The sequence below is a fragment of the Drosophila rhopaloa genome, unplaced genomic scaffold (genome assembly GCF_018152115.1).
Source record: "Drosophila rhopaloa isolate 14029-0021.01 unplaced genomic scaffold, ASM1815211v1 contig_115, whole genome shotgun sequence".
Taxonomy (NCBI): Eukaryota; Metazoa; Arthropoda; class Insecta; order Diptera; family Drosophilidae; genus Drosophila; species Drosophila rhopaloa.
Window position 1 is genome coordinate 4269621 of NW_025334990.1, and position 26710 is coordinate 4296330.

Here is a 26710-nt window from a genome sequence, read left to right on the forward strand (position 1 = left end):
TGTCGCTGGCCTGTACCAGGAACTCTATCCCATTCACTTTATGATTACAAGTGCGCAGGGATCTGGGAAGGGGTTTTAAATGAATTGAGGGGTTTAAATGAATGGTAAACAAGAGAGTCATACTCACCTAGCTGCATCTTTAACATTGTCAAAAATCACATAGCCACTTTGAAACAAGGATGAATCATTTGAAAACATTTTGATTTCCAACACAGCTCCGAAGAGTTCAAAGTAAGAGCACAAAGAACAAAAAAAAATGGATGGAACTCAAATAAATCTGGACAAGTTATATCTACCTTGGATGGAGCATCGTACCAAGATATTTTTTTTACTGGAACGCGATTTCGTCCATGGTTAATAAAGCCAGAGGAGCGTTTGGACTTATTAAAAGGTGGTCAAAAAAATTCGATGATCCTTATTTAACTAAAACTTTATTTATTTCGCTAGTCCGTCCGATTCTGGAGTATGGGTATCCCGTTTGGAGTCCACAATACGGAATACATATTGGTCGTATTGAATCTGTACTTTTTTGCTTTACCTTTTTATTCTAGTAAGAACGATGCTTGGTACTATCTTTATTTATAACCTTATACATGGTGATATTGACTGCCCCGACTTGATAAGTCGGCTAAACTTTTCTGTGCCAAGTATATTAACTAGAAATTATATTCCCCTAATTTTAAATCATTGTAGATATAACTATGCCTTGCATGAGCCTTTCAGAGTATTATGTACTGACTATAATAGACTTTTTCCTGTAATCACAAATCTTGACTCTCTGCCGCTCCTAAAACGTGTAATACTTGCTTCATTGGCACAAGATTGATCTTACTATTACTTTTTTTCCCGGACCTTTACCTTAAGTTTCAAGGAAATGCATGTGTTGCTAGTTGCTGCGGAATAAAAGTAATCGTTTATTTCTCAGCCCAGACCCAAGTCCACTGGAGCGAGCAGCCTTGCTGATACCTCGCAGTAGACGGCCCGGAAAGCAAGCAGATCCTAGCAAATCGAACCTGATTTCGTAGTCCCAGTTTTACCATGATGCGCTCCAAGCAATAGTCATCAAGAACCAAGATGAACGAAGAACGTTGGCCCCACAGATTCCGATTAGAACCGTATTTTCTAAAATACGCATTTAACACTTTTTTGTCCATCTGGACAAACGCCAAAGGATTAAAGAGGGGACTTGAATAAATCATCATGATCATATCATCAAAAACACCACTTTGTTGGTGAAAGATTTTAAATACAACAAATATCATAATAATTAGCTTATATTAAAGTAGTATTTCCTTAACGACCGAAGGGCTGAATCGTTGAAAATGTTCGACAAATGATGGAAAGGCACAAAATTAACTTGCTGTTGTCAAGCTGCTGACTTGCGTAACTGCTTAAATTTAAATACACTATAAATAACTGAAACTGAATTTGATTTCCTTTTAAAAAAAATATACTCTGGTTTTTAAAGATTCAACAGCCTAGAAAATTGTTGAACTGCTCAAATCTCTTAAAGTTGAAATTGTAAGTACAAGTAACTACAATTCAACCATTCAGCAATTCGATGAATTAGCGAATACACAGCAATTACAATTTCTTCATGAATATCTATCTTAATAAGTTGTACCCACAAAATACTACATACAATTCTTTTTACCAGATTCCCAAAACCTTATATTATCTCAAGCTTAGAACGGTCATTTAATTCGCATTAAAAAAATTGTTTCTTTTTATTTACGATTCCTTTTTTATTTGGCAATGAGATTTAAAATTCCATTTGACAATGAAAATAAATATTGATTATTTTTCCTGAAATGAATACTTTGTTTCAGTGGTTGTTGAGATTTAACGGTAATCAATCTGGAGTGTCAAATAGAAAAAAATTAATTTTTAGCAAAATTTGTAAGAAAGATAAACGTACCCGAATCGTCGCCAAACAGTCCCAAGCCGACAAAGTCTCCATCACTGTCGTATGGCCACGAGGGATGAACGTATCCGTATCCAAAATCAAAATCCAAGTCGTCATCGTCATCACTTACCGAATAATTAGGTGACAAATCAAATTTGGCGGATTCATCGTATAGTATTGTGATAATATCTTTGGGCACTCTAACAGGATGCTGAAAGTCGAACGTCAGACAATGTTGTTTAAGAAAATGGTCTTGAATAAAACAATAACAAACTAAAGCTATCAAATTCGTTTTTGTGGCCTTTGATTTAAACTAATTAATATATTGGGCCGTTTTTTTGCGGATTTTAAGTAATTTTGAAAATCTCTAGAAAAACCGTTAATATAAATGCCCAACATTTAATACTAGAAAAATATACCGGATACAAATGGTTGAAGGCTGTGATGATAAAATCGTTGTGGGTGATTGGGAATTTGGTCACACTTAAATCTCTTGGTCCAAAGGGCGATTTAACAATAATTAGAAATTATGTGGAGGTATAGCACGAAATTAGCAGGAAACGCTACGTTCTGCAGGCGAATTGCGACGCATAGTCCCAAGTTGGGGGCGGAAACCAATCGAAGCAAGGACAAGGCAAGTGAGAATGGGTCTTTTATGGCCAACATATTTCGGGGGTCCTTGGAGTCAAGCCAAGTGTTCCCGTATCCGGATGTGCTGAGCTCGGATCAGAAGGAGCTGACCAACAGCCTGATAGACCCGTTTGAACGATTCTTCGCGGACGTCAATAACGCCGCACTGAACGATGCGAATTCCAAACTAGATGACACCACGGCGACGGCTTTGTGGGAACTTGGGGCCTTTGGAATCCAAGTGCCGTCTGATTACGGCGGCCTCGGTCTGAATAATACCCAGTACGGCAGACTGTGCGCAATTGTAGGTGCCAATGATCTGGGACTGGGCATCACGATTGGCGCCCATCAGAGTATTGGATTCAAGGGAATCCTTTTGTACGGCACCCCGGAACAAAAGGAGAAATATCTGCCCAAAGTGGCCTCCGAGCAAGTCTACGCGGCCTTTGCCCTCACGGAGCCAAGTTCCGGATCTGATGCTGGATCGATTCGGTGTCGCGCTGTTAAAAGCGCTGATCAAAAGTACTTCGTGCTAAATGGTTCGAAAATTTGGATATCTAATGGTGGAATAGCTGAAATAATGACTGTATTCGCTCAGACCGAGCAGGTGGACCCAAAGACTGGCGAAAAGAAGGACAAGGTTACTGCGTTTATTGTGGAACGATCTTTTGGAGGAGTTACCAATGGACCACCAGAGAAAAAAATGGGTATCAAGGCATCAAACACTGCTGAAGTTTACTTTGAAGATGTTAAAATTCCAATTGAAAATGTGCTTGGCAAGGAAGGGGATGGATTTAAGGTTGCCATGAACATATTGAACAACGGTCGGTTCGGAATGGGTGCCACGCTCTCGGGAACAATGAAAAAATGCATTGAATTGGCCACCGATCATGCCAACAATCGTGTGCAATTCGGGCAAAAACTAAAGAACTATGGATCCATTCAAGAGAAGTTAGCCCAAATGAATATTCTGCAATATGCCACGGAATCAATGGCGTTCACCATTTCGCAAAACATGGACGCCGGCAGCAAGGACTATCACTTGGAAGCCGCGATATCAAAGATCTATGCCTCGGAGAGCGCCTGGTACGTTTGCGACGAGGCCATTCAAATTCTGGGCGGCATGGGATATATGGTGGAAACAGGTCTAGAACGAGTCCTGCGCGACTTGCGTATTTTCCGCATATTCGAGGGCACAAACGACATTCTTCGGCTGTTCATTGCACTGACGGGCATCCAATATGCGGGGTCCCATCTCAAGGAACTGCAGCGAGCATTTAAAAATCCCTCCGCCAATTTGGGACTGATTTTCAAGGAAGCCTCAAAGCGTGCTGCATCGACGGTCGGTTTGGGAGGCACCGATTTGAGTGTTCACGTAGTGGATGAACTCCTACCCTATGCCAAGAAAACAGCCCATTGCATTGACCTTTTCGGTCAGTCGGTGGAAGAACTATTGCTGCGATACAACAAAAATATAGTAAACGAGCAAATTTTGCTAACACGACTGGCAAACGCTGCCATTGATATATACTCTATGGTTGTGACGCAATCACGATCATCTCGCGCTGTAAGTCTTAATCTTCCAACTGCGCAGCACGAGCTTAACATGACCAAGGCACTGACCATTCAGGCCTCTGATCGAGTGATCAAGAACCTGCAGGCTGCCACTTCTAGGCATCACAAGGCCCTTAATGACAAAATATCCACAATCGCTTTAACTACCCTTGAAAATGGTGGTGTAAATACAACTGGAGTCTTAGAACAAAGTTAGTCAAATTTACATTAATACGAATTTAAAGCCTTTGAATGTTTTTTTAAATATGAAATCAAAAAAAATATTGTAAATAATGAAACACGAAACAATAAAGTAAACCTCACTTATTTACTAAAATCGAAAACGTTCTTAAGTCGGGCTCTAAACTAGTAAATGAGTGCTAACCTAAAGGAGGTTTTCATTTCATAGCAAACAAACATACAAACAAAAGGTTGAAAATCACTTACCTCCTGGATGAGAGTTTTTTCGTCGTAGTCCAATTGTAAGGTTCCCAGTTGGATGGGTAACTTTCGATGCATCTTCTTGTTGTCCATTTCCTTGCGCACCTGGCCCACTATGTCAAGTACCAACCTGTGGGTCAAAATCTCGCAGTTCTCCAGATACAGGTAGTCTAGTTTACGACAGGAGCGAAACAACTTCAGGACCGCAAAATCGCTTACGTTTCCCGATTGTCGGAGGGTGAACTGCTCTAGATTGACAAGACTAGAGAGTAAGACAAGGTCATTGTCAGACTTAACATGGCTAACAATTAGAGTGTGTAATCCTTCAAGTTTGGAGATGTGGATAAGCATTTCCTTTGTCAACTGTATGGGACCAAATATTTCAAGTTTTTCCAACTGTTTAGACTTGTGCTTCACCAGCTGCTCGAGTAGCTCTATGCGAAGCCCATCCTCGAAACTCGTATATATAGTCAGATTCTTCAAGCTGGGCAATTGCGCCACAAGCTCGTACTTCTCGTCTTCGTCGACGGTGATCCGCAGGGTCTCCAGCAAGGCAAAGGACTTGTCCTGAATTATAGTTTGGAAGTCCACAGAACCGTCAACTATATCGATAATGCTAAGTTTCTTCAGCTGGTGTAAGACCTTGCCAATCGCTGTAAGGTAACCACCACATAAGCCGCAGTCGTTAAGTGACAACGACTCTATGGTGACCGGTAACTTGGCCAGCGTAGAGCCGATTAACTGATTGCCATCTAAATTGAGCGTCTTCAGGCTACGCAGATTTCGCAGGGTCAAGAGAGAGTCGTCCTCTATATTCGAATTCTGTAGTTCCAGCGTTTCCAGCTTGTGCATCTTGGAGAATATTTTGTGCATGTTGGGCAAGATATTGTGACACTTGAACAATTTCATTGTCATAAGATTAGTGCACCTAAGGGCCAAGAAGTTAGTTAGCCGTTCCGAGTTGATCATGGGCAACACGCCCATCAACTTCTCTACATGAGAACCGGACAGCTCAAAAAAGTCGCGCATGTCCCAGACGGTCATGTTATTGAACTGGCTCAAGTTCACCGACTTGTGCAGCCGTGTGGTGGCCATCTGGTAGATGCCCCTAAAGCGTAGGCAGCTCCTGGCAAAGTGCACCTGATCCGGCAAAGTTAGGTACTGGAAAACATGCTCTAGGCAGTGGTCATTGAGAATCATGATAGCCGGCGGCGATGGGTGCTCCGTGTTGGGCAGGATCTCCGGCGGATCACGGGACATTCCATAGGCTTCCGGCTGGTGCCAGCTGTCACTGGCCATCACATTAAAACTAGTCCCGTGCAGACGATGGATTCGGCGGTTCAGGGCTCTGGCAAAAAATGGAAAGGAGGTTGGAGCTGGGAATTCACAGTGATTAAGAACGTACTTGGCGGCACATCTTTTTTTAGCAAACAAAACGAAGCCGGTCAGTCTGCGCCAGCGTTCTCCACTCTTAGGCTTGAAGACCTCCAGACGAAGCACGCGTCCATAGATCCCAAAGTAATGCTCAAGCATTTTTTTGTTCAACTTCTGGAGAGAATCAACAATGGGTTAACGAGGTACCCAAAGGCCCAGAAAAACGCTACCTTCGGCAAAACATTGTAAATGTGGACCTTCTGCACGGGAATGTGATCCTCGGTGTAGGCAATCGAGTCCTTGAAATAGTAGTTTCGATAGGCTAAAATAGAAACTTACTAGTTACAACTAGCAACACATGCATTTCCCTGAAACTTACACGGATCTTCCAGAATATGAGTCATATTTGATTCCGCTTTTGTGCTGATAATCTCTGCCTGTGCTCGGAATTGGATATTAATTTAAAAATCAAAGCTGTCAGTTCCAGTGTGACCGAAGGAGGTTTCAGAAAATATCAGATGAGAATATACCATTCCAAATTATGGCAAAATGGTTTTTGGATCGAAATTCAGAACATGGTTGTGAGGGTAGGGTTCTAAAACATCTGTTTTTTCAGTGTGGTGTTCAAACCCGGCGATCTTTATGGGATTGTTGGCGAGTCGATCAGAGTACGGAGTTGATGGAGGCAGCAGTCTTGAGAAAAAGCAGGTGTCCATATGTGCCAAAGTCAATAATAATAGAAAACGAAACAGCCGCTTAAATTAAAGTAGTAATCCGGAACATTATCCGTCGGCCGAAGATTCGGATCTCGAAAGCTGGGTTGGACCAAAAGTTGTGGTGAGTGGGTTCATTGTGATACCTGATGGTGTATCCCTTGTATGATCATTTTTTAAACGCTTTGTTTTTTGCTTAGCAATTGTCTAGTATAGCACCGATGCCATACAACCGATCTTCGATAACTAATATATAACTTATATGTAAATATGTAAATTAAAAAAAAAACGGTCCAAGGGGAAACTTTTTTTATTTTTTGTATAGGTAAAGGCCGTTACACCGTGAAAATCATGCCCTATTTTTTAAGGTTTACATGAGTTATATGTTATTCAAGTCGTTTCTTAAGAAATCGCAATTACCCAGTTCTTGAATATAAGAATCTTTATTATTTTGACAATAAAAAAAAAATCCTGGTGTACGTTTTTTCTAAGAAATCGCCGTCCATTGGGGATACTTTTCTCGCAATTTTTGGAGTTCTTCGCTCTCAACTTTTATTAATTATACCCATTCTCAAGGAGTCTAGAGTAAAGGGGTATATTGTATTCGTTGGAAAGTATGTAACAAGAAGTTTTAAGGAATAGATATTCTTGATCAGGATCGTTAGCCAAGTTGATCCATGTATGTATGTCCGTCCGCATGCACGACGAGATCTCGGAAACGGATCCTGATATTTGAGCTTTATCATGAAGATTATAGTTTTCTTACGCAGCACAATATGTTGCCACGTCCACTCTAACGCCCAGAAACCATACAATTTTTTTTAGAGACCTGTTAGAGGTAAGTTATTAAATTATTTTTTTTTAATTGGTTAGCTGACTAACGGGTATCTTAAAGTCGATCCTCTCGACTATTTCGTTTTTAAATGTTTTTTCACAATCATTGCATGAAATTTTAAAGCATGTTCATATGTACATATGTATGTATTTTTATTATTGAAATATTTTTGGAACTTTATAGTTACTGCTTAATTCCGAAAATAAAAAAAAGACAGTGGTCGCCCACTAAATAACTGGCCAATCGACTTCTGCCTATGACACAATTTTAAAAATGGCATACTTCGTGAGCAATCCAAGTAAGTTAATCAAATAGATTTTAATCTACTTACATATGTAAAAACACTTATTTCCTGATTGCAGCTGAACCAAATTACTACTTTATAGACTCAGTTGCCTACACAGAGGATCACGTTCCAGTAAAAAAACTATGCTGGTGCGATGCTCCGTCCAAGGTAGATATAACTTGTCCTGGTTGATTTGAGTTCCATACAGTTTCCTTTGTTGTTTCTCCAGCTCAAGGAAAGCACATTGTGCTCTTACTTTGAACTTTTCGGACCTGTGTTGGAAATCAAAATGTTTTCAAATAATTCATCTATGTTTCAAAGTGGCTATGTGATTTATGACAATGTTAAAGATGCAGCTAGGTGAGTGTGACTCTCTTGTTTACCCTTTATTGAAACCCCTCAATTCATTTGAAACCCTTTCCCAGAGCCCTGCGCACTTGCAATCATAAAGTGAATGGGATAGAGTTCCTTGTAGAGGCCAGTGACAGTTGGGACCAGCCGGACGCCTACGGATCATCCCCGGAGGAACTCCAGGGACCATCGCTCATCTTGGGCCTTAATGACTATTGTTTGGAGCACATAATGGCAAAACTGGAACTGCAAGATAAGGTGCGTTTTGCCAAGACTTGTCTGCGTATAAGGGCGATCTTCAAGAGGGAATCAGCCAGGCTGCACACTTGTGTGGACTTGGGTCAATTCCGGAACATGACCGTATGGGACATTCGATACTACTTTCAACTATTCGGGGCTCATATACAGGTCCTTTATGGTAAATTCGAAGCGGATCACTCGGAACGGCTTGCTCAGTTTATAAGAGATTATTGCAGGAATCTGAAGAGCGTGCAGGTGGTGTGCAGCCCCGGAATCGGGCTGCACATGCACACTATATTTGCCAATATGAATCAACTGGAGGAGCTGCAGCTGCACAACTCAGATATAGCCGACGAACCGCTTTTGGATCTTGAAAACCTGATCAATTTAAAGAAATTAACATTGAGCAATAATTTCCTAACAGGGAGCACTTTGGCTGAACTACCGGTCTCCATTGAGGTATTGGGCCTTAACGAATGTCGGGACTTGGAAGCCAAATACCTGCCCGAGATGTGTAGGCGTTTGCCTAAACTAAGGGAACTCAACATACAGAATGTGAATACATCACCATTAAGAGTTTTTAAAATAATGGTGACGGATAATTGTTGTCCTTCACTGGAGGTGCTCCGGGTAACAGCGTTTCCATATACCACATATGAGTTTGTGCCCCAACTGCCCAAACTAAAGCACCTGACCATATGCAATCCGCTCACAAATTACCCCGCATTTACCGACTCACTGTGTCGAATTCTTATATGTGAGTTGGTAAAGTACAAGTCGGAGCAGCTTGATCACCTTGAAATATTGGGTTTCCCTGTACCCAGAGAACAGCTTCTACAAGTTGCAAGACTTAGCGGCCTTCGTGCCCTCCTACTGCACGATACCGAGGTGGACGATGTTGTGCTTAAGGAGCTTGCAAACCTTAAGAACTTGGAAATGCTCTACTTCAGGCACAACAGCGAAAGTGTCTCCATGATAGTGCATCTGTTCTGCGGCTGCCCCAGATTGAACCACCTGCGACTCAACGAATGCGACCAGCCGAACCCAAATCTGGTACGTGGTATTGTGACCCGAGTGCACCAGGAGATCGCGAGCAAGGAGGATCAGAGGAAGCTACCCATTGAACTATGGTCATCTATGAACGACAAGCAAATTAACGATTTCATCCAGTCAGTAAGTATACGATAATTTTAAAGTGTGCAAATATTAAGTGAGTTTTAAATGAATTTCATATTTATTGAAATCAAACTTTTTAGTTCCCCCTTAATTCAAATTAAAAACAACTTACTTTTTAAATTTTAGGTTCCAGATTTGAAGCTCGAAGGTATCATTCAAATGAAATGCACAGATGATCAATGAACGAGACTCTTTAGAAGATGGTTAGATCAGAGTTCGACCTTACCGTATAGAAAGTAAAACATGTAACTTCAACTTTTTATAGTCGTTTTATGGAATGTTACATGTTGTTACAATATTAAACTGCAAGACATAATTATCTTCAAAATGTGTGCTATAGTTTTTCAAAGATTTACTGAACAAATTACTGGGTATCTCTTGGATTTCCATTTAAAATTTTATTTTTTGTTTTGATCTCCAAAATCTAATATACTTACTTTTATTAAACTCAAAGAAGTATTTGATTGTGTGGCACCAACTTTTAAAGCGGTTCAACGCCAAATTGAAACACAATCATGCATTCTCTTAAATTGCAGTTTAATTATGCCACTTTTAAAAATCTTACAAAAATTCCTTGCCAGCTGACCTTTTCTATTTGTGTTTTAGAAAATTCAAAAATCATTTATCTCTTACCTTAATATTTACAAAATGTACAAGGCTTCTTTACAATTAATGTTTCCTAGTTTCAGTTGATGCGACGGTACTAAAAGTCTTTGCTTACAAATTAAAATTATGATATTGGCTTAGCTAGTACAGAAAATACAATAATTGCTGCCAGCAGCGTTTGGGCTAAATATTTTCTTACACCTTTTTACAATTTCTAAGTTCAAGTTACTGAAAAATAAAGCGAAATAGTATTAACAATTTATATATCTCTGGAGTTGTCTATTTTATATTTTTATGGTGAGCGTTTAGCCGACTGTCATGAGAGTATCCAGGAGTGTATAATACCTGCACAGCGGGGAAAATCAATCAATACGGATTAGTTAACAGATATTTAAGGCTTTACTTACGATTTTCGCCTGGCGAGAGAGTTATATGTATATCCTCACGACTCAGTATAGGGGCTAAAAGTAAACATTTGGCCAAAGCCCACACACATGTATATTTTTTGCGTTTTACCAATCAACGTGTAAGACAACAACTGGCGAAGCTTGTGTAAATATTTAAATAACGTTCTTTATTTATTTTTAAGGTCGCTAAAAATAATAAACTCTGTTTTTCGATGGCTTAAACTAGTTTAACGGTTAGGGGTTACTGTTAAAGTTAACGGCCTGAGGCTGAGGCGATTGCAAGTAATATAAATCAAATAGAATAATTTAAGCAGGTCGCGCTTAAGCAAGTCGTTCCCGTCCTTCCGATTTCGCGTTCACTAACGTTGTCGTTTGGGACATGTCTTTCAGGTTGAGCCATGCAGTGGATAAAGCACCTGCTGTCTACTAAATTAAATGCTATCACAGTATCAAAGTCGAGCATGCAGGAACTGTCGGAAGCGACCTCATGCACGTTAAGAGAACTTTGGGATCGTTTGCTGCAGCTTGTGGGTTATGTATGCAGGGCGTACGGCTGCTGGGGCGGCTGCTGTTGCTGCTCAAGGCTGCCGGGGGGCGTTGCTGCAGCAGCGGCCCCGCCTCCGGTGGGAACAATGCGTATCATACCCGGCTGGATCCTAACGTTCTCACAGGCCTCGCAAATATTTAGTTGCGGATGGTTGCGGAATGTACACATGTTGCAGGCCCACGAGTCCATTGGCTCCTCCTCCTCGTCCACATCGGAGTCGGACAAGAACTCCTCCTCCTGCTGTGGCGGCGGCTGCTGTTGCACCTGCTGCTGCAGCCGCAACTGTTGCTCCTGTATCTGCTGGCGCTGCTGCTGCAGATATTGCTGGAACTGATAGTACTCGGCATACGTGGGCGGCGGCTCATGCTGCAGCTGGAAATGCTGCTGCTGGCTCTGTTGCTGGGGCGTGAGGCAGGCCGAGGTCGGAGCACTACTGTGATGCTGTCCAAAGTCCAAGGACGGCTGCGAGGTGGGTGCCGCCGGCACCGAGTGCAAACGCAGCGAATTGGGCGGCGCCTGGGTGCGAGCACCTTGGCGCTGGCGCGGGAATGGCTGTGGCTGCGGCTGCTGCTGCTGGGGAGCATTGCTGCCGGGTGAAGGGTGCTGGCGACTCATAGAGTTTGCCGCGGGACCAGGGCCAGCCGCCTGCGGTTCTGTAAGAATGAGGAAACGAAAGTTAGCCGTGGCATCCATAATTGCAGTACAAGATTCTTACCATATATGCAGTCAAGCAGCCGATTACAGTCCTCAGTCAGTTGCATGATATCTCTATCCAGTCTTTCAGATTCGCCCAACGGCACCGGCTCGGTCAGGATGTTGATCTCCTGCTCCAGGACCAGCAGCTTCTTCTTGTTGTCCCTTAGCGCATTGGCCAGCTTGTCGCGCCGCTTCTTCTGCCGCTCAATGGTGGCGGCATGGACTAAAATAGAAATATACGAAAACTGATCAATCGAACGGCTTCGATATGTCTGGGTGGGCCTGCCTTGGCCTGGCAACAATTTAATGCCTTTCGCATTTCCAAATATTCCCTGCGGCTAGATTTATTTTTACTGTCTAATACCTCACATTTTATTACTCTGTTTTGTTGCTAAAAATAATTTCCTCACCACCCGCGCGCGCGTCCACCACAGAATGGGAGAGGTTCATAAACAGAATTTATATTTAAATAGATAAATTTAGTGAAATGCGCAAGCAAGCACAACCAAAAATCAATCTAATAATAATTTATTCCTGCGAAAAAATAGGTAAAAATAAATGAAAACAAAAAACACATAGACAAAGTCTTCAAATGCATTCTGTGTTTTGATTTGCGCGACTGTTCATTTGAATATTTTTAGACGCTTGATAGATTTCCACGGAAATAGCCAACAGGGCAGAGGGCCAAGGGATCTCTGATGTACAGTCAACACAATATTTATTCGGACACCCGTGATTTTGAATTTGATTCATTAATAACTCAACAAAAACGTAACGAAAACAAACAATTTATATTTCATCGTGAAGGTTAACATTCTTAGAATATATTTTAACAAAAAAATAAGGAACTTTCAACAGTAAAATTAGATATTTTCTTAAATGAACTTGAAAAGTCATAATTTTACGCACAGAAATTATTCGTACACTTCATATAATATTAATGAAAAAACATATTTCTTGTTGTTTTAATATTTTTAATATTTGGTGGGTCCTTCACTAACATCAATGACAGCTTGTAAGCGTCGACCCATGCTTTTTACCAAATTGCTTGTCTCATTAGCGCTAATTTGACCCCATTTAGCCATCAATGCAGTTTTTAAGGACTCCCTGGACGAAATGACGTGCTTCCGAATCCTTTTCTCAAGAATATCTCACACATGTTCTATGGGATTTAAATCAGGTGACTGGGGAGGTGTTTTCAGCTGCTTGCAGTGATATAAAAGCCACTCTTGCACCAAAGACGAAGAATGTTGTCTTGTTGAAACAACAATGTCTTCGGATATAGACCAAGTTTTATATCACTTGGAATCAAATTTTCGCTTAAAATGTTTTTGTACATATTCTTATTAATTTTGTCGTCAATAAAGACCATTTGACCGACTTCTCCTACCGATACACACCCCCAAATCATTACATTCCCGCCACCATGCTAAACAGTTGGAATTAAGTTCTTCTCATTCATGGCTTCATTTGGTTTCCTCCACACTTTCAAGGGCCCATAGTGTCCAAATATGTAAAATTTGGATTCGTCGCTAAAAACTACGTTCTCCCAAAACGAATCCGGGTGGTTATATGCAGTTTTCCAAACTCCAAACGCTTTTTTTTGTTGATGGCAGAAATTAATTGCTTTCGACGAGCAACTCTGCCATGTAAACCAGCCTTGTACAGGTAGTTTCGGATGGTTTGGGCTCAAACTTTTTTTATTTTCGCTTGATGTACATTCTTTTGAATTGTTGTAGATGTTGTTTTCGGATTTTTCAGGACTGTAGACATAAATTTCCGTCCCTCACGTGAATACAGAATCTTAGACCTTCTAGCTTTCTTGTGATTTGAAGCTCATTATTCCGTTTTTAAGTATTTTTGGATTATACTATGTATTGTGGAAGGTGATTTTCCATTAATACGACCGATTTCGCGATAACTACGATTTTCCAAAAATTAATTTAAGATAGATTTTCGAAAATCTAGTGACAAATCTTTAACTCCTTCCATTTTGACCAATCGTATCAAAAAAACACATAAAAACTAACAAAAAAAAAAAAAAAAGCACGCCGAAAATTACTCCGAAGTAATTTCAACTAAACTACCTTAAAAAGAATCGCCGATTACCGTTGAGTTCAGAAATAAACACAATAAATGAGAAATGTACGAATAATTTTTGTGCAACATTTTAGCAATTTTTTTGCTTTCCTTTCAATATTTTTAAAGCTAATTTAAAAAATTAAATTTTTGTTTGTGTAATGTCTTCTGAAAATCACTCTTTCTATGATACGTACAAAAAAACCTGCTAAAATTACGAAAATTCCGGCAAATAAGCTGTTAAACTTGATAATAGACAGTGTCCGAATAAATTTTGTGCTGACTGTATGTCTATGTGCCAAATATGGCACATCATTATGCGTGAAACGCTGGCATCTTAATTGATAAATTAATTCATTAATGCCCCTCGCTTTTCCGAATTCCAAAATGTTCTGCCTAAGTGAAAAATTATCCGCCAATCCGAACGACATTTAAAGTGGTTTCCCGTGATCGCGTCGCGTGATTAAATGTCAAAGTGTAAGTGCCTTCTTGGCCCACGCTGCGTATGCTTAATACCTTAGGCGATTAAACGGAGAGATTTTCCGTAGCGCTCTTTTTCCTTTGTTTCTCTCTGGTTTTCACACCCACACATTTCGCCCTGAACTTGAACGTCTCGCGACGAAAACAAATTGAAAACGTCGCAGAAAGAGCGGCAAAAGCAAACAGGGTATAAATAAAGTGAAAAGTCAGATAGGAGGCCAGAAGACATTTACATCTTTAAAATTTCGAACGCGTGGGCTTCCTATATGGATAAGGTTTGGTATTTATTTGTAAGATGCAAAAGAGGCAATTGAAATGGAACAGAGTTGAAAGTCATAATTACAAATTTTTAGACTTCTCTTTGTCCAAACTACGGAAATTAGCTTTACATATTCGATACGATTAACATCACCATAATGACAATGGCCTGGCATATAAAATACTCGTTTAATATGACTTCATCTCTTGATTTTACTTCACTTTTCTATAATTCACAATCACTATCGCCTGCTGATAATTGACTTTTTCCCACATTTCATGACGTCAATATGTTAGCTTATATTTTAAGTGATTCCGTAACCGCTGTTTCTTGACTTTTATCCCTTATCTAGTACACCTCCTTCATCGATCATTACTTCGGGTAACCCCTGGCGCCTTAAACTCATCCCTTGAGGCCATATAAATTTGCCAATATTTTCCATGTTTGCGGATCATAAGACAGTCCAGTTCCCGCTAATTCTATTTCAGGGCGTAATTCCATTTCCTTATCAAGTGTAAACAATATTGGGCGAACCTGCGCACTGATAACCGAACTGAGGAGCCCAACTACGACGTCGACTGGTTGGCTCGATAAGCAATGGAATCCAACACGCCTCGGAACACAATAAAATGAGGAAATGTTGATCCAAATTATCGAAAGTTCGTATACTCTTATCAATTTTTTTTTGGATCCATTTAAGAATTTAAAAAAGATTTTTTTTTGTAAAAGTTTTAAAAGTTCAAAGTTGTTGCAGTTGTTTTTTAAAAATGGTTTTAAACTGAACCATTTGAATGTACATATGTCAAATGTTTACAATTTGATACACATATATGAACAAAAAAAAATGTTTGTGCGGATTTCTTATTGTGACGAAATTCTACTCCTAAGTATTAAACAATTTTTTGCGCTACTGAGATTTTGCTTCTATACCAGCTGTATAACCCAGACTTAATAAAAAATTTATGTTTGATTAATTTCTAGAAAATTGTTTGCGTAGAAACAAAACAGATAGACATAAGTTTAGATTAACTGTGTATATGTTGGGAATATTGTTTTAATCTTTTTTCTGATTTGCAAGCTTTTTCTACAATGTAGAATAACTTTTTCTAGAGTATAACAATTGAAAATGGCCATAAAAAAGCACTTGATCAGGGCACATGTGCCTTTCTACATTCGTGTACTATATATACATAGTATAAACAGCAAACCAACCCCATTGGAGTAAACCTACCTTCGCGGTCGCACTCCTCCAGGACTCCTTCGTAAAGCGGCATCGTGGGACTACTGTCCACGCTGCTGCTGATCCCACTGTTGTTGTTGTTATTGCTGACTGCATAGTTGTTGCTGTAGTTGGAGGCCACAATGTGGTTCTGCTCCTGCGTTGGGTACGGGAACACGTCGGTCGACATCTCGGGGTCACCAAGACCATCGGCCACCACTGCTGCTGGCGCCGGAGGCTGGTGATTCGCCGGCACACTTGAAACCGGCTCACAAGCGGCGGCGTACGGCCTCCTCGGGCGGATGCAGCCCGCACTGAAGACGCTGCCCTCGTCCGTCACCGTCAGCTGAAAGTTCTTGTGTGTTCCACGACGCGCGTCAAAGCTAACACTGGAGTAGGTTATCCCACTGCCCTGACCACTGGGCGCCGGACCAGCTGTGATGTCGATGGCCGATTGCGCCGATCCCGTCGGCTGGCGCAACGTGAGATTAAGCGATGTAAAGCTCTTGCGACCGCCAGCAGCACCAGGTGACGCTGCCGAGTTGGGCGAAGGAAGCGGCGGTGTTGATGTCGTCGTCGGCGGCAGAAAGTCACTGCTGCGAAAGTCGCGCGCGTACGGCGGCTCTGGCTGAAGCGTAATGACTGAGCGATGTCGCACGGGTGAGGGTTGTTGTTGCACTGGTGCGATTGCTGTTGACGCTCCCGCAACTCTGGCCGCTGACGGCGTAGGCGACGATAAGGAGACCGCATTTAACGAGAGCTCCGATTCGCTGGAGCTCATGGGGCTGGTGAGACAGGAGGAATCGTTGGAGAAACTGCCGGGCTTTGGCTTAGGCGGCGGCGGAAGTGGCGGTGCACGACGCAATGGCTTGCTCAAGGACGTTGGCGTCAGCTGGGGCGGCTGGTGATCATTCTGTTGACGCTGCTGGCGTTGCTGAATCTTCTGCTGGAGCTGTGTACTAAATTGGCGCTGCAGATTGAGCGTCGTGGGTCGTGGCCTGGCCTGTGGATTTGGATGGGGAGTAAAAACACTTGGCGGAGTAGCCTCTCCATTGCTCTGCCCCAATTCCGGATGCGGGGGTGCTACCCGCGACGGCTTGAGCGGCGTGGGAGGTTTGGCCTGCCTGTTGTGATTCTGTTGCTGCTGCTGCAACACCTTGGCCGGATAGCTTTGCACTGGGATGGGATGCAGGGCTAGCTCCTTCCTTAACATCTGGATGCAATTTTCGCGCTGATGGCAATTCTCATTGACGCATTGCGTCAGCATGGCATCGGGTATCGTGGGGAACTCCTGCTTCATCTCATGGAACAGGTGCATAATACTAATGTTGGTGCAATTACAGCTCGGCTTGGACTTGCCACTGGTGGCTTCTTGCTGCGGATGCGGTGGGTGCTCCAGCAGCTCCAGCTGCTCATTGCTCCCGTTGCGACTGCCGGGACTGTTTGTTTTCGGATTTTTACTTGGGTTTGGGTTCTGGTTCTGGGTCTGATTCTTGCGCTGAAAGTGCTGATTGATCGCTTCGGTTAGGGGGTTGCCCTTGCCGACAGGTTTGCCATTCAATTGGTGGGTGTTTGATCCGGGCGGCATTGGTGGTGTAGCCGCCATTTTAGGCCATCATCTGTCACAGCTGGAGACCTGGTGAAATGCATAAACAGACATTAGTCAGGTGCTTGGCTCTAATTCAATTACGGGGAGGAAAACAAATCGATTTTTTGGTTCACCCACTCGGGGTTATTTCATCACTAACTAAGCAAGTTAAGAGCATTTTTCCTATTTCATTTATTATTTTTTTCGAAATAATAAAAAAGCTGCGGATAAGCAGAGGCGGAGAGATTTCTCTGGCGAAATGACATGGGATATTTAAAAATATTTATGACACAACACAACCTAGCCGTGCCATATTGTCTATATCTCGCTTTGACTGACCAACAGAATCGGCCATTGTCAAGGATGGCAAAGATAAATAATCAGCCGAGTTATATAGTAAACACAATCGATGGTTGGAATAGATAAACTACTGGCGCCTTGTTGCGCTGATTGGGTAAACTATACACACAGTTACATTTTAATCTATAGAAAGGTTATAAACGATATTGAAACTATTTACCAATTTGGCAAGGCGCAAAAATAATTATATTATATTTATTGTAAATGTATTAGTATGGATTGATTATCTTGTTAAACATTGACAATTAAATATTTTTTTACAAATATTTTTAACAGTTTAAAGTTTGATTTGAATTATGAATTATTATAATATAATTCAATGTTATCGCATTTAAATACGGGAGTTTTTTTAAGAACTTACATTTTTTAAAATGTTGAAAAACTGTGTTAACTGTGTATTTGCGAAATATTTTTTGGCTTTTCTACCTATAGGGATTTTTTTCTTTATGTTATATATTTTTAAATGGGTTTAAGATTTAATATCAAACTATCACAATCACAAAAACTCTTTTTCACTAATGGTTTTTTAAGGAAACTTAAATATTTTTATTAGGCATAAATGCCTTAGTTTTAAGTATGTCGTTTTTTCTGGTTTAAATAAATTTATTTATTTTTTGTACATCTTTTTAAACACAATAAATAAATTCTTCATGTTTATTATTTATGAATTTAAATCGTTTGTTACACAAATCTCATACAGTTCTCGCGCAGCAAATATTTTCGAATATTTCAAGAAAAATTATTTCGGATTTTGGTTTGCTTTGAACACGTTTGAACGCTTTAAAGGCCAGCGAAGAACTGAAAACGAAATATCATGCAATTGCGAGAATGAAAGGCCTAAAAATCTTAAACTGATCATGAGCATAGGAAAGAAATATTTATGCTTGTGTGTGGGAAAGGTTTGAGAGAGCATAAACAAAAGATACATATTTATTCCCAACCAAAATGATTGAAATTTGAACTAATGCACATGAATACGGTGAATATTACACATACGCACCGTGGAACCAGTACGATTTGTTAAGGTGAGAAACTCAAAATAAATGTAAAAAAATAAAAGAACCCGTAACGAATCAATTAAATCATTAAATATTTTTGCCACACCAATACCAATCTGTTAAGAAAATTCGCTCTTTCTCTTTGCCTCTCTTGTATAAAAATAAATTTTTGTGTGGGTGTTTCACACTAACACCACAAAGCTACAAATATTGAATGAAATATTTGAAAAAAAAACACAGCAACAACAAAACCTCAGTCATATAAAAAACAATTTTAAAAAAATGAACATATAGGCAAAAAATTAATGATATTAGCTGAGCTAAAAGAGTTGAAAACGGTGGAAATAAATAAAAAAGAAAACGAATTCCCATCAAGGGGGATAAACATTTAATTGCTGTCCATCAGCGACAAAATGAAAATCGCTTAAATTAGCCAATGGCTTAGCCAAGTATTAGAACCGCCCTCGCAGATCTACTTTTTTCTGACACAATAAATAAAAACAAATAATAAACTGAAACCAAACCATGTCCGAGAGACTAATCTATAGGAAAAATGTATAATTCATTAAAAATATAAGCCACTAAATTCGCAGCGATGGCGCCTTTAAAATTGGCCAGCAAAACCCAAATAATAAATTATAACTTTATGTATATTTCCCACTTTCCAGTTGCTGTTTATTTTAAATCGAAGCCAAACATATTTTCACCGGCGATAACAACATTTTTAAGTTGCCTGGGATATTAAGAACCCATTAAAGATAAACCCCAGAAAATTATGAAAACAATTCTTCTTGTCTTTTGGTGTTCTTGTTGTTCCATAAAATTCCACCATCATTCTGTGGGGTACTTATAGGCGGATGAGCGAAACACGTAAATTGCGATCTGATATTTGAAAATATTTAGCGTATAAATATAAACAAGTTCTCCTTTTTTTTTGGGGGTAGGAATTTCTTAAGGAAAAGAGATCAAATTGAGAGGAGGGGCGATAAGAGGGTTGAGGAGGCAATGAAAATTCATTTTGTGTTTTCTTTCGATTGCTTCGTTTTGTTTGCCAGCTTCGTAGCTTCGTCTGCCTCTTTCTCACATTTTTATACCCTTGCAGAGGGTATTATAATTTTGGTCAAAAGTGTGCAACGCAGTGAAGGAGACATCTCCGACCCTATAAAGTATATATATTCTTGATCAGGATCACCTCCTGAGTTGATATAGCCATGTCCGTCTGTCCGTCTGTCCGTCTGTCCGTCTGTCCGTCTGTCCGTCCGTCCGTCTGTCCGTCTGTCCGTCTGTCCGTCTGTCTGTCCGTCTGTCTGTTTCTACGCGAACTAGTCTCTCAGTTTTAAAGATATCGAATTGAAACTTTGCACACACCCTTATTTCCTTTGCACGCAGTATATAAGTCGGAACGGCCGGGATCGGCCGACTATATCCTATAGCTGCCATATAACTGATTGATCGGAAATGCCATAACTCTGCTGTTTGTTAAGTTAGGAAGTTGGGACTCTCTATGGGTATTATATTTGGCCAATCAATCCGACGTACCAAATTTCATAAGGATCGGCCGACTATATCCTCTAGCTGTCATATAACTGATTGATCGGAAATGCCATAACTTTGGTGTTTGTAAGTTAGGAAGTTGGGATTTTCTATGGGTTTTATATTTGGCCAATTAATCCGACCTACCAAATTTCATAAGGATCGGCCGACTATATTCTATAGCTGCCATATACATAACTGAACGATTGGAAATGCCATAACTTTGGTGTTTTTAAAGTTAGGAAGTTGGGATTTTTTATGAGTATTAAGAACGCATCATATGAATAATTTTGGAGAATATAATTTGCAGAATATTCTGCAAGGGTATTTCAACTTCGGCTCCGCCCGAAGTTAGCTTTCCTTTCTTGTTTTTCCTTATAGCGGGTGGCAGACAAACAACAACAAGAATGGGGCGATCGACTGCAGACGTAAACGACCTTCACAATTAGCCAGATATACATATGCAGGGCAGATAGACGAGATAGAGATACACCCATACAGACCCGGGGCCTAGAATGCACAAGCCAGAAAATCGGAAATCGACGTCAAATATTTTGCAGCCCCTAGTATATATAAGAAATTGAGAGTACTCGTGTGGAATGATAATGCTATGGATTCATTTGTTTCATACGCAAACACATAAATACACTGCGTTTCGGTTCTTAAAGAAATACTATCTGGTGATGGAATAAACCTTTATAGCTATCAAGTCTACAAAAGATTTTTTAACAATTGCATTTAAACGAAATCCAAAAAATGTACAATGTTTTTTTGTGAGAAATATTAAAAGCTAAATATTAGTCGAATAGTGTAAATAGATTAGAAAGGAAGCAAACTAGTTTGCGGTTAAACGGACAGACGAACAGGCGGACGAAAACACGGACATGTCTAGATCGACTCGCCTGGTGATGCTAATCAATAAGAAAATGTTCCCTTCACTGCTTTGCAAACTTTTGACTGAAATTATAATACCCTCTGCTTAAGTATACAAGACTAACATTAACTTAATTTTGAGAGCACATAATTTTTAAGAAATATTCCATTGGTGTAGACTTCTGAATTTCCGATTACATAAATTTGATAATAGACTTACATTTTTGCCACGCACTGTGAACTTATTCCACAGGTAAAAGATCATTTGTCTTTTTCTTTAGTTCGTATTTTATATTTTTGTGTTTTTTCGAGGACACGCAAAACAAACATAAAACCTGCTAAGAGCAATAATAATAAGAAAGAAAAAAACAAATAAAAGTTCACACTGTGTGCCAAAAACATACAAAACAAAAAAAAAAAACAAAAAGTTTACAAAGTCATTAAAATTATGGCAGCCTACGATTGTATAGGTATTTTGGATTGCGCGGGAGTAAAATATCTGTGGGTGGAGGCACTACAGGGAAAACTCTTGTAATTAGTTGAGCAAAATTTCCATTCATTAAAATGCCTTTGTAAAAATAATGGTGGGAGGCGGAAAACGGTGGGAGGTAAGTGAGCGCGTGTTTTTTGGCTGATTTACATAAAATTGTCTTATGGGAATTTCCAATGATTACATTTTGATATTTAAATGTTTGAACACATGTGAATCCGCATTACATGTTTAACAAAAGTGTGATTTTAATATAAATAAATGTATAGAAATCAAACAAATTTTTTATTTTTAATAATGTTTAATAATATTTAGTTGCTTTTTATAATCAAATGTACACATTAAATCAGAGTTTGTTGGTCATCAAAAGGTTAGAAGTTGAACACAACTTAGTATTAAAACAAATCTAATAAACAAAATAACACTATTATGATCAAGAAAGTCCATTTTTAAAGGTCAGAAGTTGAACACAACTTAGTATTAAAACAAATCTAATAAACAAAATAACACTATTATGAACAAGAAAGTCCATTTGCATTCTGTTAATTAATGTCGAACGAAAGCTATATGTGCGTGCCCAATGCAGACGTTTTGAAAGATTTACAGACAAACAAACTTGTAATCTTTCTGTCTATCAGTCTAATAAGACTGATAAAATCTACGCTGGACTTGGGGATTTACCGTTCCGTCAATTTAATGGATATGGGCGCCCTCAAAGTCTTTGAGGTATCGATGCGTATTGACCGGAAATCTCGCTGTCTGGCATGTCAAAAAATAAATATATATAAATAACAAAAAATTGCCAAAAATATTCTTGTGTACAAAAATAAGTTGTGAAAGGAACTACGTACTAAAGGCATCCTTCCCGCACCTTCAACTTGGTTTTGAAACACAAAACATATGGAAAAAAAGAACTAGCAAAATAAGAGATAACCCAAGAAGAGTCTGCAGTAAATAACATGGAAAACAACTTTCACTTTGTGTTGAAACAACAAAACGACTTGGAAATTAAATGAAAATAGAGAGAGGAACGGCAAGTATGTGAATTGTGAAAATTATAAATCAAAAGCAAAGACATGAAATAAAATGGAAGCAGCACACAAAATACCAAAAGACGAAAAATGGAACGAAAATAATTTTTTTTTTATATTTCGTATTTGTATTTTGGTGCTCGGCGCTTTCCTTTTGCTTTTCTTGCCTCGCCAATAATTTGAAGAGGCGTTTTGCGGAATTTTCTGCAGACGTCAGGCCTTGACGTCATTGCCGACTTCGAGAACGGAATATGGGCATGGGAATCGGAGGGGAAATGGAAATGGGGATGGGTTCGGGGATAGAAAGTCAACGTGGAACTCTTTCACAGTCTCCTGTGCATACTATTATATTTAGTCCAAAAGTACTAGGTTTATTTATTTAATTATGATCGGCACCGTGGCCGCCGCTCTTTTCGATTCAAAAATGTGCAAATAATCAAAGCGAAGTTATTTTTAGTCGATGTCCAAATCCAACCAGGTGGGGCGGGGTTTTGAGGGGGGAAGCCCGCCTTATCGCGATATTTGTGTCTCCTCGCAACAGGGGAAATACATATACACATTTCATTCGACTCGACCCCTTCCAAAAATTAACACAATTGCATGGTGGAACGCGATAAGATACATATACAAACATATGTAAATACATATGTATTTGAAATGATGGAAAAATAATCATTAAGTGGGCAAGTATCTAATGTACATTTACAAAAGTCATTCAAGTATTTTCTTTCCAGATCATTATACCCTTGCAGAGGGTATTATAATTTCAGTCAAAAGTTTGCAACGCAGTGAAGGAGACATTTCCGACCCTATAAAGTATATATATTCTTGATCAGCATCACCAGAAGAGTCGATCTAGCCATGTCCGTCTGTCCGTCCGTCTGTCCGTCCGTCTGTCCGTCCGTTTCTACGCAAACTAGTCCCTCAGTTTTAAAGCTATCTGCTTGAAACTTTCCCAAAAGTTGTCTTTCTATTGCAGGTAGTATATAAGTCGGAACGAGCCGGATCGGGCCACTATATCATATAGCTGCCATATAACTGAACGATCGGAAAAGCCATAACTTTGGTGTTTTTAAAGTTGGGAAGTTGGGATTTTCTATGGGTTTTATTTTTGGCTAATCAATCCGACCTACCAAATTTCATAAGGATCGGACGACTATATCCTATAGCCGCCATATAACTGATTGATCGGAAATGCCATAGCTTTGGTGTTTGTAAAGTTAGGAAGTTGGGATTTTCTATGGGTTTTATTTTTGGCCAATCAATCCGACCTACCAAATTTCATAAGGATCGGCCGACTATATCTTATAGCTGCCATATAACTGAACGATTGGAAATGACATAACTTTGGTGTTTTTAAAGTTAGGAAGTTGGGACATTTTATGAGTATTAAGAATACATCATATGAATAATTTTGGACAATATAATTTATAAAATATTCTGCAAGGGTATATCAACTTCGGCTCCGCCCGAAGTTAGCTTTCCTTTCTTGTTTTTTAATTTATATCCTCAGAAACAGAAAATATATTATATCAGAAGGGCGTTTTATCTGTAACATATCAGAATCACAATTTGAAAAGATACACGTTAAGTTAAGGGAATAATAATAGGTAGAATATTATAATTATATATATAACCACGATCTACAACAATATGCCTTTGGTAACAACATAAATGTAAGATTCCGTGGCAATACAAACCAATTCGTGCGGAAGTTTGAAATACTTTTATTTTTAGGGTAAATTATCGAATTAATTTGATAAACTAGTGTAGTCTATAGCAATAAATAGATTAATAAATTATTATAAAAAAATCAAAGTAAACCAATAAGTAGAAGTTTTGTTTGTTTTTTTTCATTTTTCTTTCTTTTACGAATATTTTAAAAACCAGTTCAATTCCACCTTATTATTAAGTTAGCAGAACAGATCAGAAACCAAGAGAAACAAATCAACCCAGATCAACGGCAAATTCTTAGTAAAAACGGTTTAGGAAAAATTTTAATATTTGTTACCCCTGTAATCTTAGTTTGTAAGGCATCTGCTACCCTAAAAGTATATTTTTCGCCGTTGTTATCTAATATAATGTTTTGTCCCATTTTTGAACCAATATCTTAAGTTTTTTCAAAATCGGATGTTTATATTCTATAGGCGTTATATATCTTCCCCACTGGGGGTTATGTATTATGTTTTTATATGTTTTTATCCATCCATTGGGTTGACTATACCCTATATCTGTCATCGAAGTTTTATTAATTTTCGGTAAGAAAATTAAGGGTATTAAAACTTTGGTTGCCTTCTTTATTTTTTTTATTTATTAAAACAAATGCATTTTTACATTAAAGCTTGGAGGGGTTGTAAAGTTGATCGTCCTTACCCAAAATTCATTCAGGACAAAAAATTATTAGTATCACTCATATTTAGGGATCTTTAAATTATTGAACTTGTAACAAAAGTAATTTTTAATTCTGTACAATGATTCTTTATATTATTTCACGGCAGAGTTTACTCTGCTTAACTGATAATGTTCTCTCTCAGCTTTTTACTTGCACTCTCAACTGTGCAAATGCCGGGAAATTCCCGCAACTACAACCAAATTGCCACATAAACAAAGGCGCAAAACGGAACAGAAACAATATACACACAGAAAAAAAGGTCAATATAAAAATCGAGAATAATTCAAATGCGAGATACGAATCGGGTGTACAAAATTCAAGTTTTAAAAACCTCTGCCGATAAATTTTTAAATTTTTATTTTTTAAACAGCACATTGAATTGTTAAAAATATTGATTTGACATTTGGTACATCTGTCATCAGGTCAAAAATTATAAAAATCAAATGTATGATCATCATATGTATATTTTATAAATTGTTTCTTTATGTATAACACAGGTGCATGTGCACATTTTGTGAACTTGTTTTCTCAATACGAAAACTAAACCGAAACAACAACAAACAGTGACCGCTTATTGTAATTGATAGTGATAGAAAAACTCAAAGCACACATAGAAAATCAATATTTGCACTTAGCGATTAGAAACGGAGGCGGATGGCCGGCGGGGAGGGGTGTGGGCGGTGGGTGGGGGATGTACCCTAACGTTTCGTTTACATATTTCGAAAAGAATTAAGGCCATGTCGAGGGAGTTTCAGCTGTTATCAACAGGCGGAAATACGTATACGTATATGGTACCATACAGTTACGTGCAGTCTTGCACAGACACTCTCTCGCACACACCCATATGCAGTGCGCGAGTGCGAAAGGGATACGTAGTGACTGTGTTAACGGCACAAGATAAAAACCAGCTAAGTCCAGTGTGGGAGCGAGAGAGAGGGACGGAGAGCGCATAAAACAGGTGACATTGGCAGCTACGCAATAGTAGATAAAAAAAAAACGAGATCGATTTGAAAAGCCAAATGTTGGGAAACTTTGGAGAGCGCCTCCCCTTGAAAAACGCATTCACAACTTGTTGCCCGTGTGTAAATGTGTTTATTTATTGCTTTTATTTGTTTCACTACCTCACGATGATCTTCGTGTGGCTGTGTGTGAGTTGTTTTTGCACATTTAGCTATTTGCACTCTGAGCAGAGCCACCCACACCTGTATAATTTGCATGAGTGTGTGTCAGCGGGAAAAGCAAAAATCAGATATTCGCACGTCGCATCCTTCTTCCTTTTATTGCACTCACCAAATAATTAGAACTCCGTGCACGTTCGTTGATTTTCCTTTGTTGTCCCGCGACCTTTTGTTTGTTTTCAGGCATTCAATATTGTGATTTAAATATTTTGGTGCTTATTCACTATAGCTCTCTTTTCACTTTTCTAGCTCGCTTTCTTCGTTTCCCGTTTTTTCGTTTAGATTTTCTCATGCACTCAGGACTCCACACACTATTAATGCAAATGTTCGGATTTGTTTCAAGTTATTTATTTTATTTTTTTGTCGCACTAAACTTAATTAAACGAATTTTCTCCCGTCTTTCGATCGCGATCACAAAACAGCAGTGTGACCAGAGTTGGGGAGGCCAAAATTATTAAAAGGTTTCGG

At 39.3% G+C, this 26710-nt stretch overlaps 4 protein-coding genes across 9 annotated transcripts; 2 read left to right on the forward strand and 2 right to left on the reverse strand.

The window, feature by feature from the left end:
• Nucleotides 1-1737: 1737 nt before the first annotated feature.
• Nucleotides 1738-6403, reverse strand: LOC108041693. Of its 2 annotated transcripts, none has more exons than XM_017119683.2 (6): nt 6285-6403; nt 6136-6227; nt 5937-6076; nt 4538-5879; nt 1919-2117; nt 1738-1857 (listed from the first exon to the last, which is right to left on the reverse strand). In XM_017119683.2, the coding sequence occupies exons 1-6, from the start codon at nt 6307-6309 to the stop codon at nt 1853-1855; spliced, it is 1803 nt and encodes a 600-aa protein (XP_016975172.2). In that variant the 5' UTR covers nt 6310-6403; the 3' UTR covers nt 1738-1852. The 2 variants fall into 2 exon arrangements, with proteins under 2 accessions (XP_016975172.2, XP_016975171.2); XM_017119682.2 differs by having other exon boundaries at nt 5937-6079; nt 6285-6402.
• Nucleotides 2381-4427, forward strand: LOC108041692 (very long-chain specific acyl-CoA dehydrogenase, mitochondrial). Its single transcript, XM_017119681.2, has one exon. It carries the CDS (start codon nt 2436-2438, stop codon nt 4305-4307), a length of 1872 nt encoding a protein of 623 aa, XP_016975170.1. The 5' UTR covers nt 2381-2435; the 3' UTR covers nt 4308-4427.
• A 241-nt stretch (nt 6404-6644) lies between the features above and the next one.
• Nucleotides 6645-9810, forward strand: LOC108041695. Of its 3 annotated transcripts, none has more exons than XM_017119684.2 (6): nt 6645-6742; nt 7637-7751; nt 7816-7907; nt 7969-8099; nt 8165-9503; nt 9633-9727. In XM_017119684.2, the coding sequence occupies exons 2-6, from the start codon at nt 7727-7729 to the stop codon at nt 9687-9689; spliced, it is 1644 nt and encodes a 547-aa protein (XP_016975173.2). In that variant the 5' UTR covers nt 6645-6742; nt 7637-7726; the 3' UTR covers nt 9690-9727. The 3 variants fall into 3 exon arrangements, with proteins under 3 accessions (XP_016975173.2, XP_016975174.1, XP_044312442.1); XM_017119685.2 differs by lacking the exon at nt 9633-9727 and having other exon boundaries at nt 8165-8508; nt 8567-8609; XM_044456507.1 differs by lacking the exons at nt 6645-6742; nt 7637-7751; nt 7816-7907; nt 7969-8099 and having other exon boundaries at nt 8348-8508; nt 8567-9503; nt 9633-9810.
• Nucleotides 9811-10344: 534 nt separating this feature from the next.
• LOC108041691 (ataxin-2 homolog) lies at nt 10345-26677 on the reverse strand. 3 transcript variants are annotated; one of them, XM_044456506.1, is made up of 6 exons: nt 26355-26677; nt 15812-17435; nt 11782-11985; nt 11165-11719; nt 10520-10573; nt 10345-10457 (listed from the first exon to the last, which is right to left on the reverse strand). In XM_044456506.1, exons 2-6 carry the CDS (start codon nt 17403-17405, stop codon nt 10429-10431), a joined length of 2436 nt encoding a protein of 811 aa, XP_044312441.1. In that variant the 5' UTR covers nt 17406-17435; nt 26355-26677; the 3' UTR covers nt 10345-10428. The 3 variants fall into 3 exon arrangements, with proteins under 3 accessions (XP_044312441.1, XP_044312440.1, XP_016975168.2); XM_044456505.1 differs by lacking the exons at nt 10345-10457; nt 10520-10573 and having other exon boundaries at nt 10661-11719; XM_017119679.2 differs by lacking the exons at nt 10345-10457; nt 10520-10573; nt 26355-26677 and adding an exon at nt 18109-18356 and having other exon boundaries at nt 10661-11719.
• Nucleotides 26678-26710: the final 33 nt, after the last annotated feature.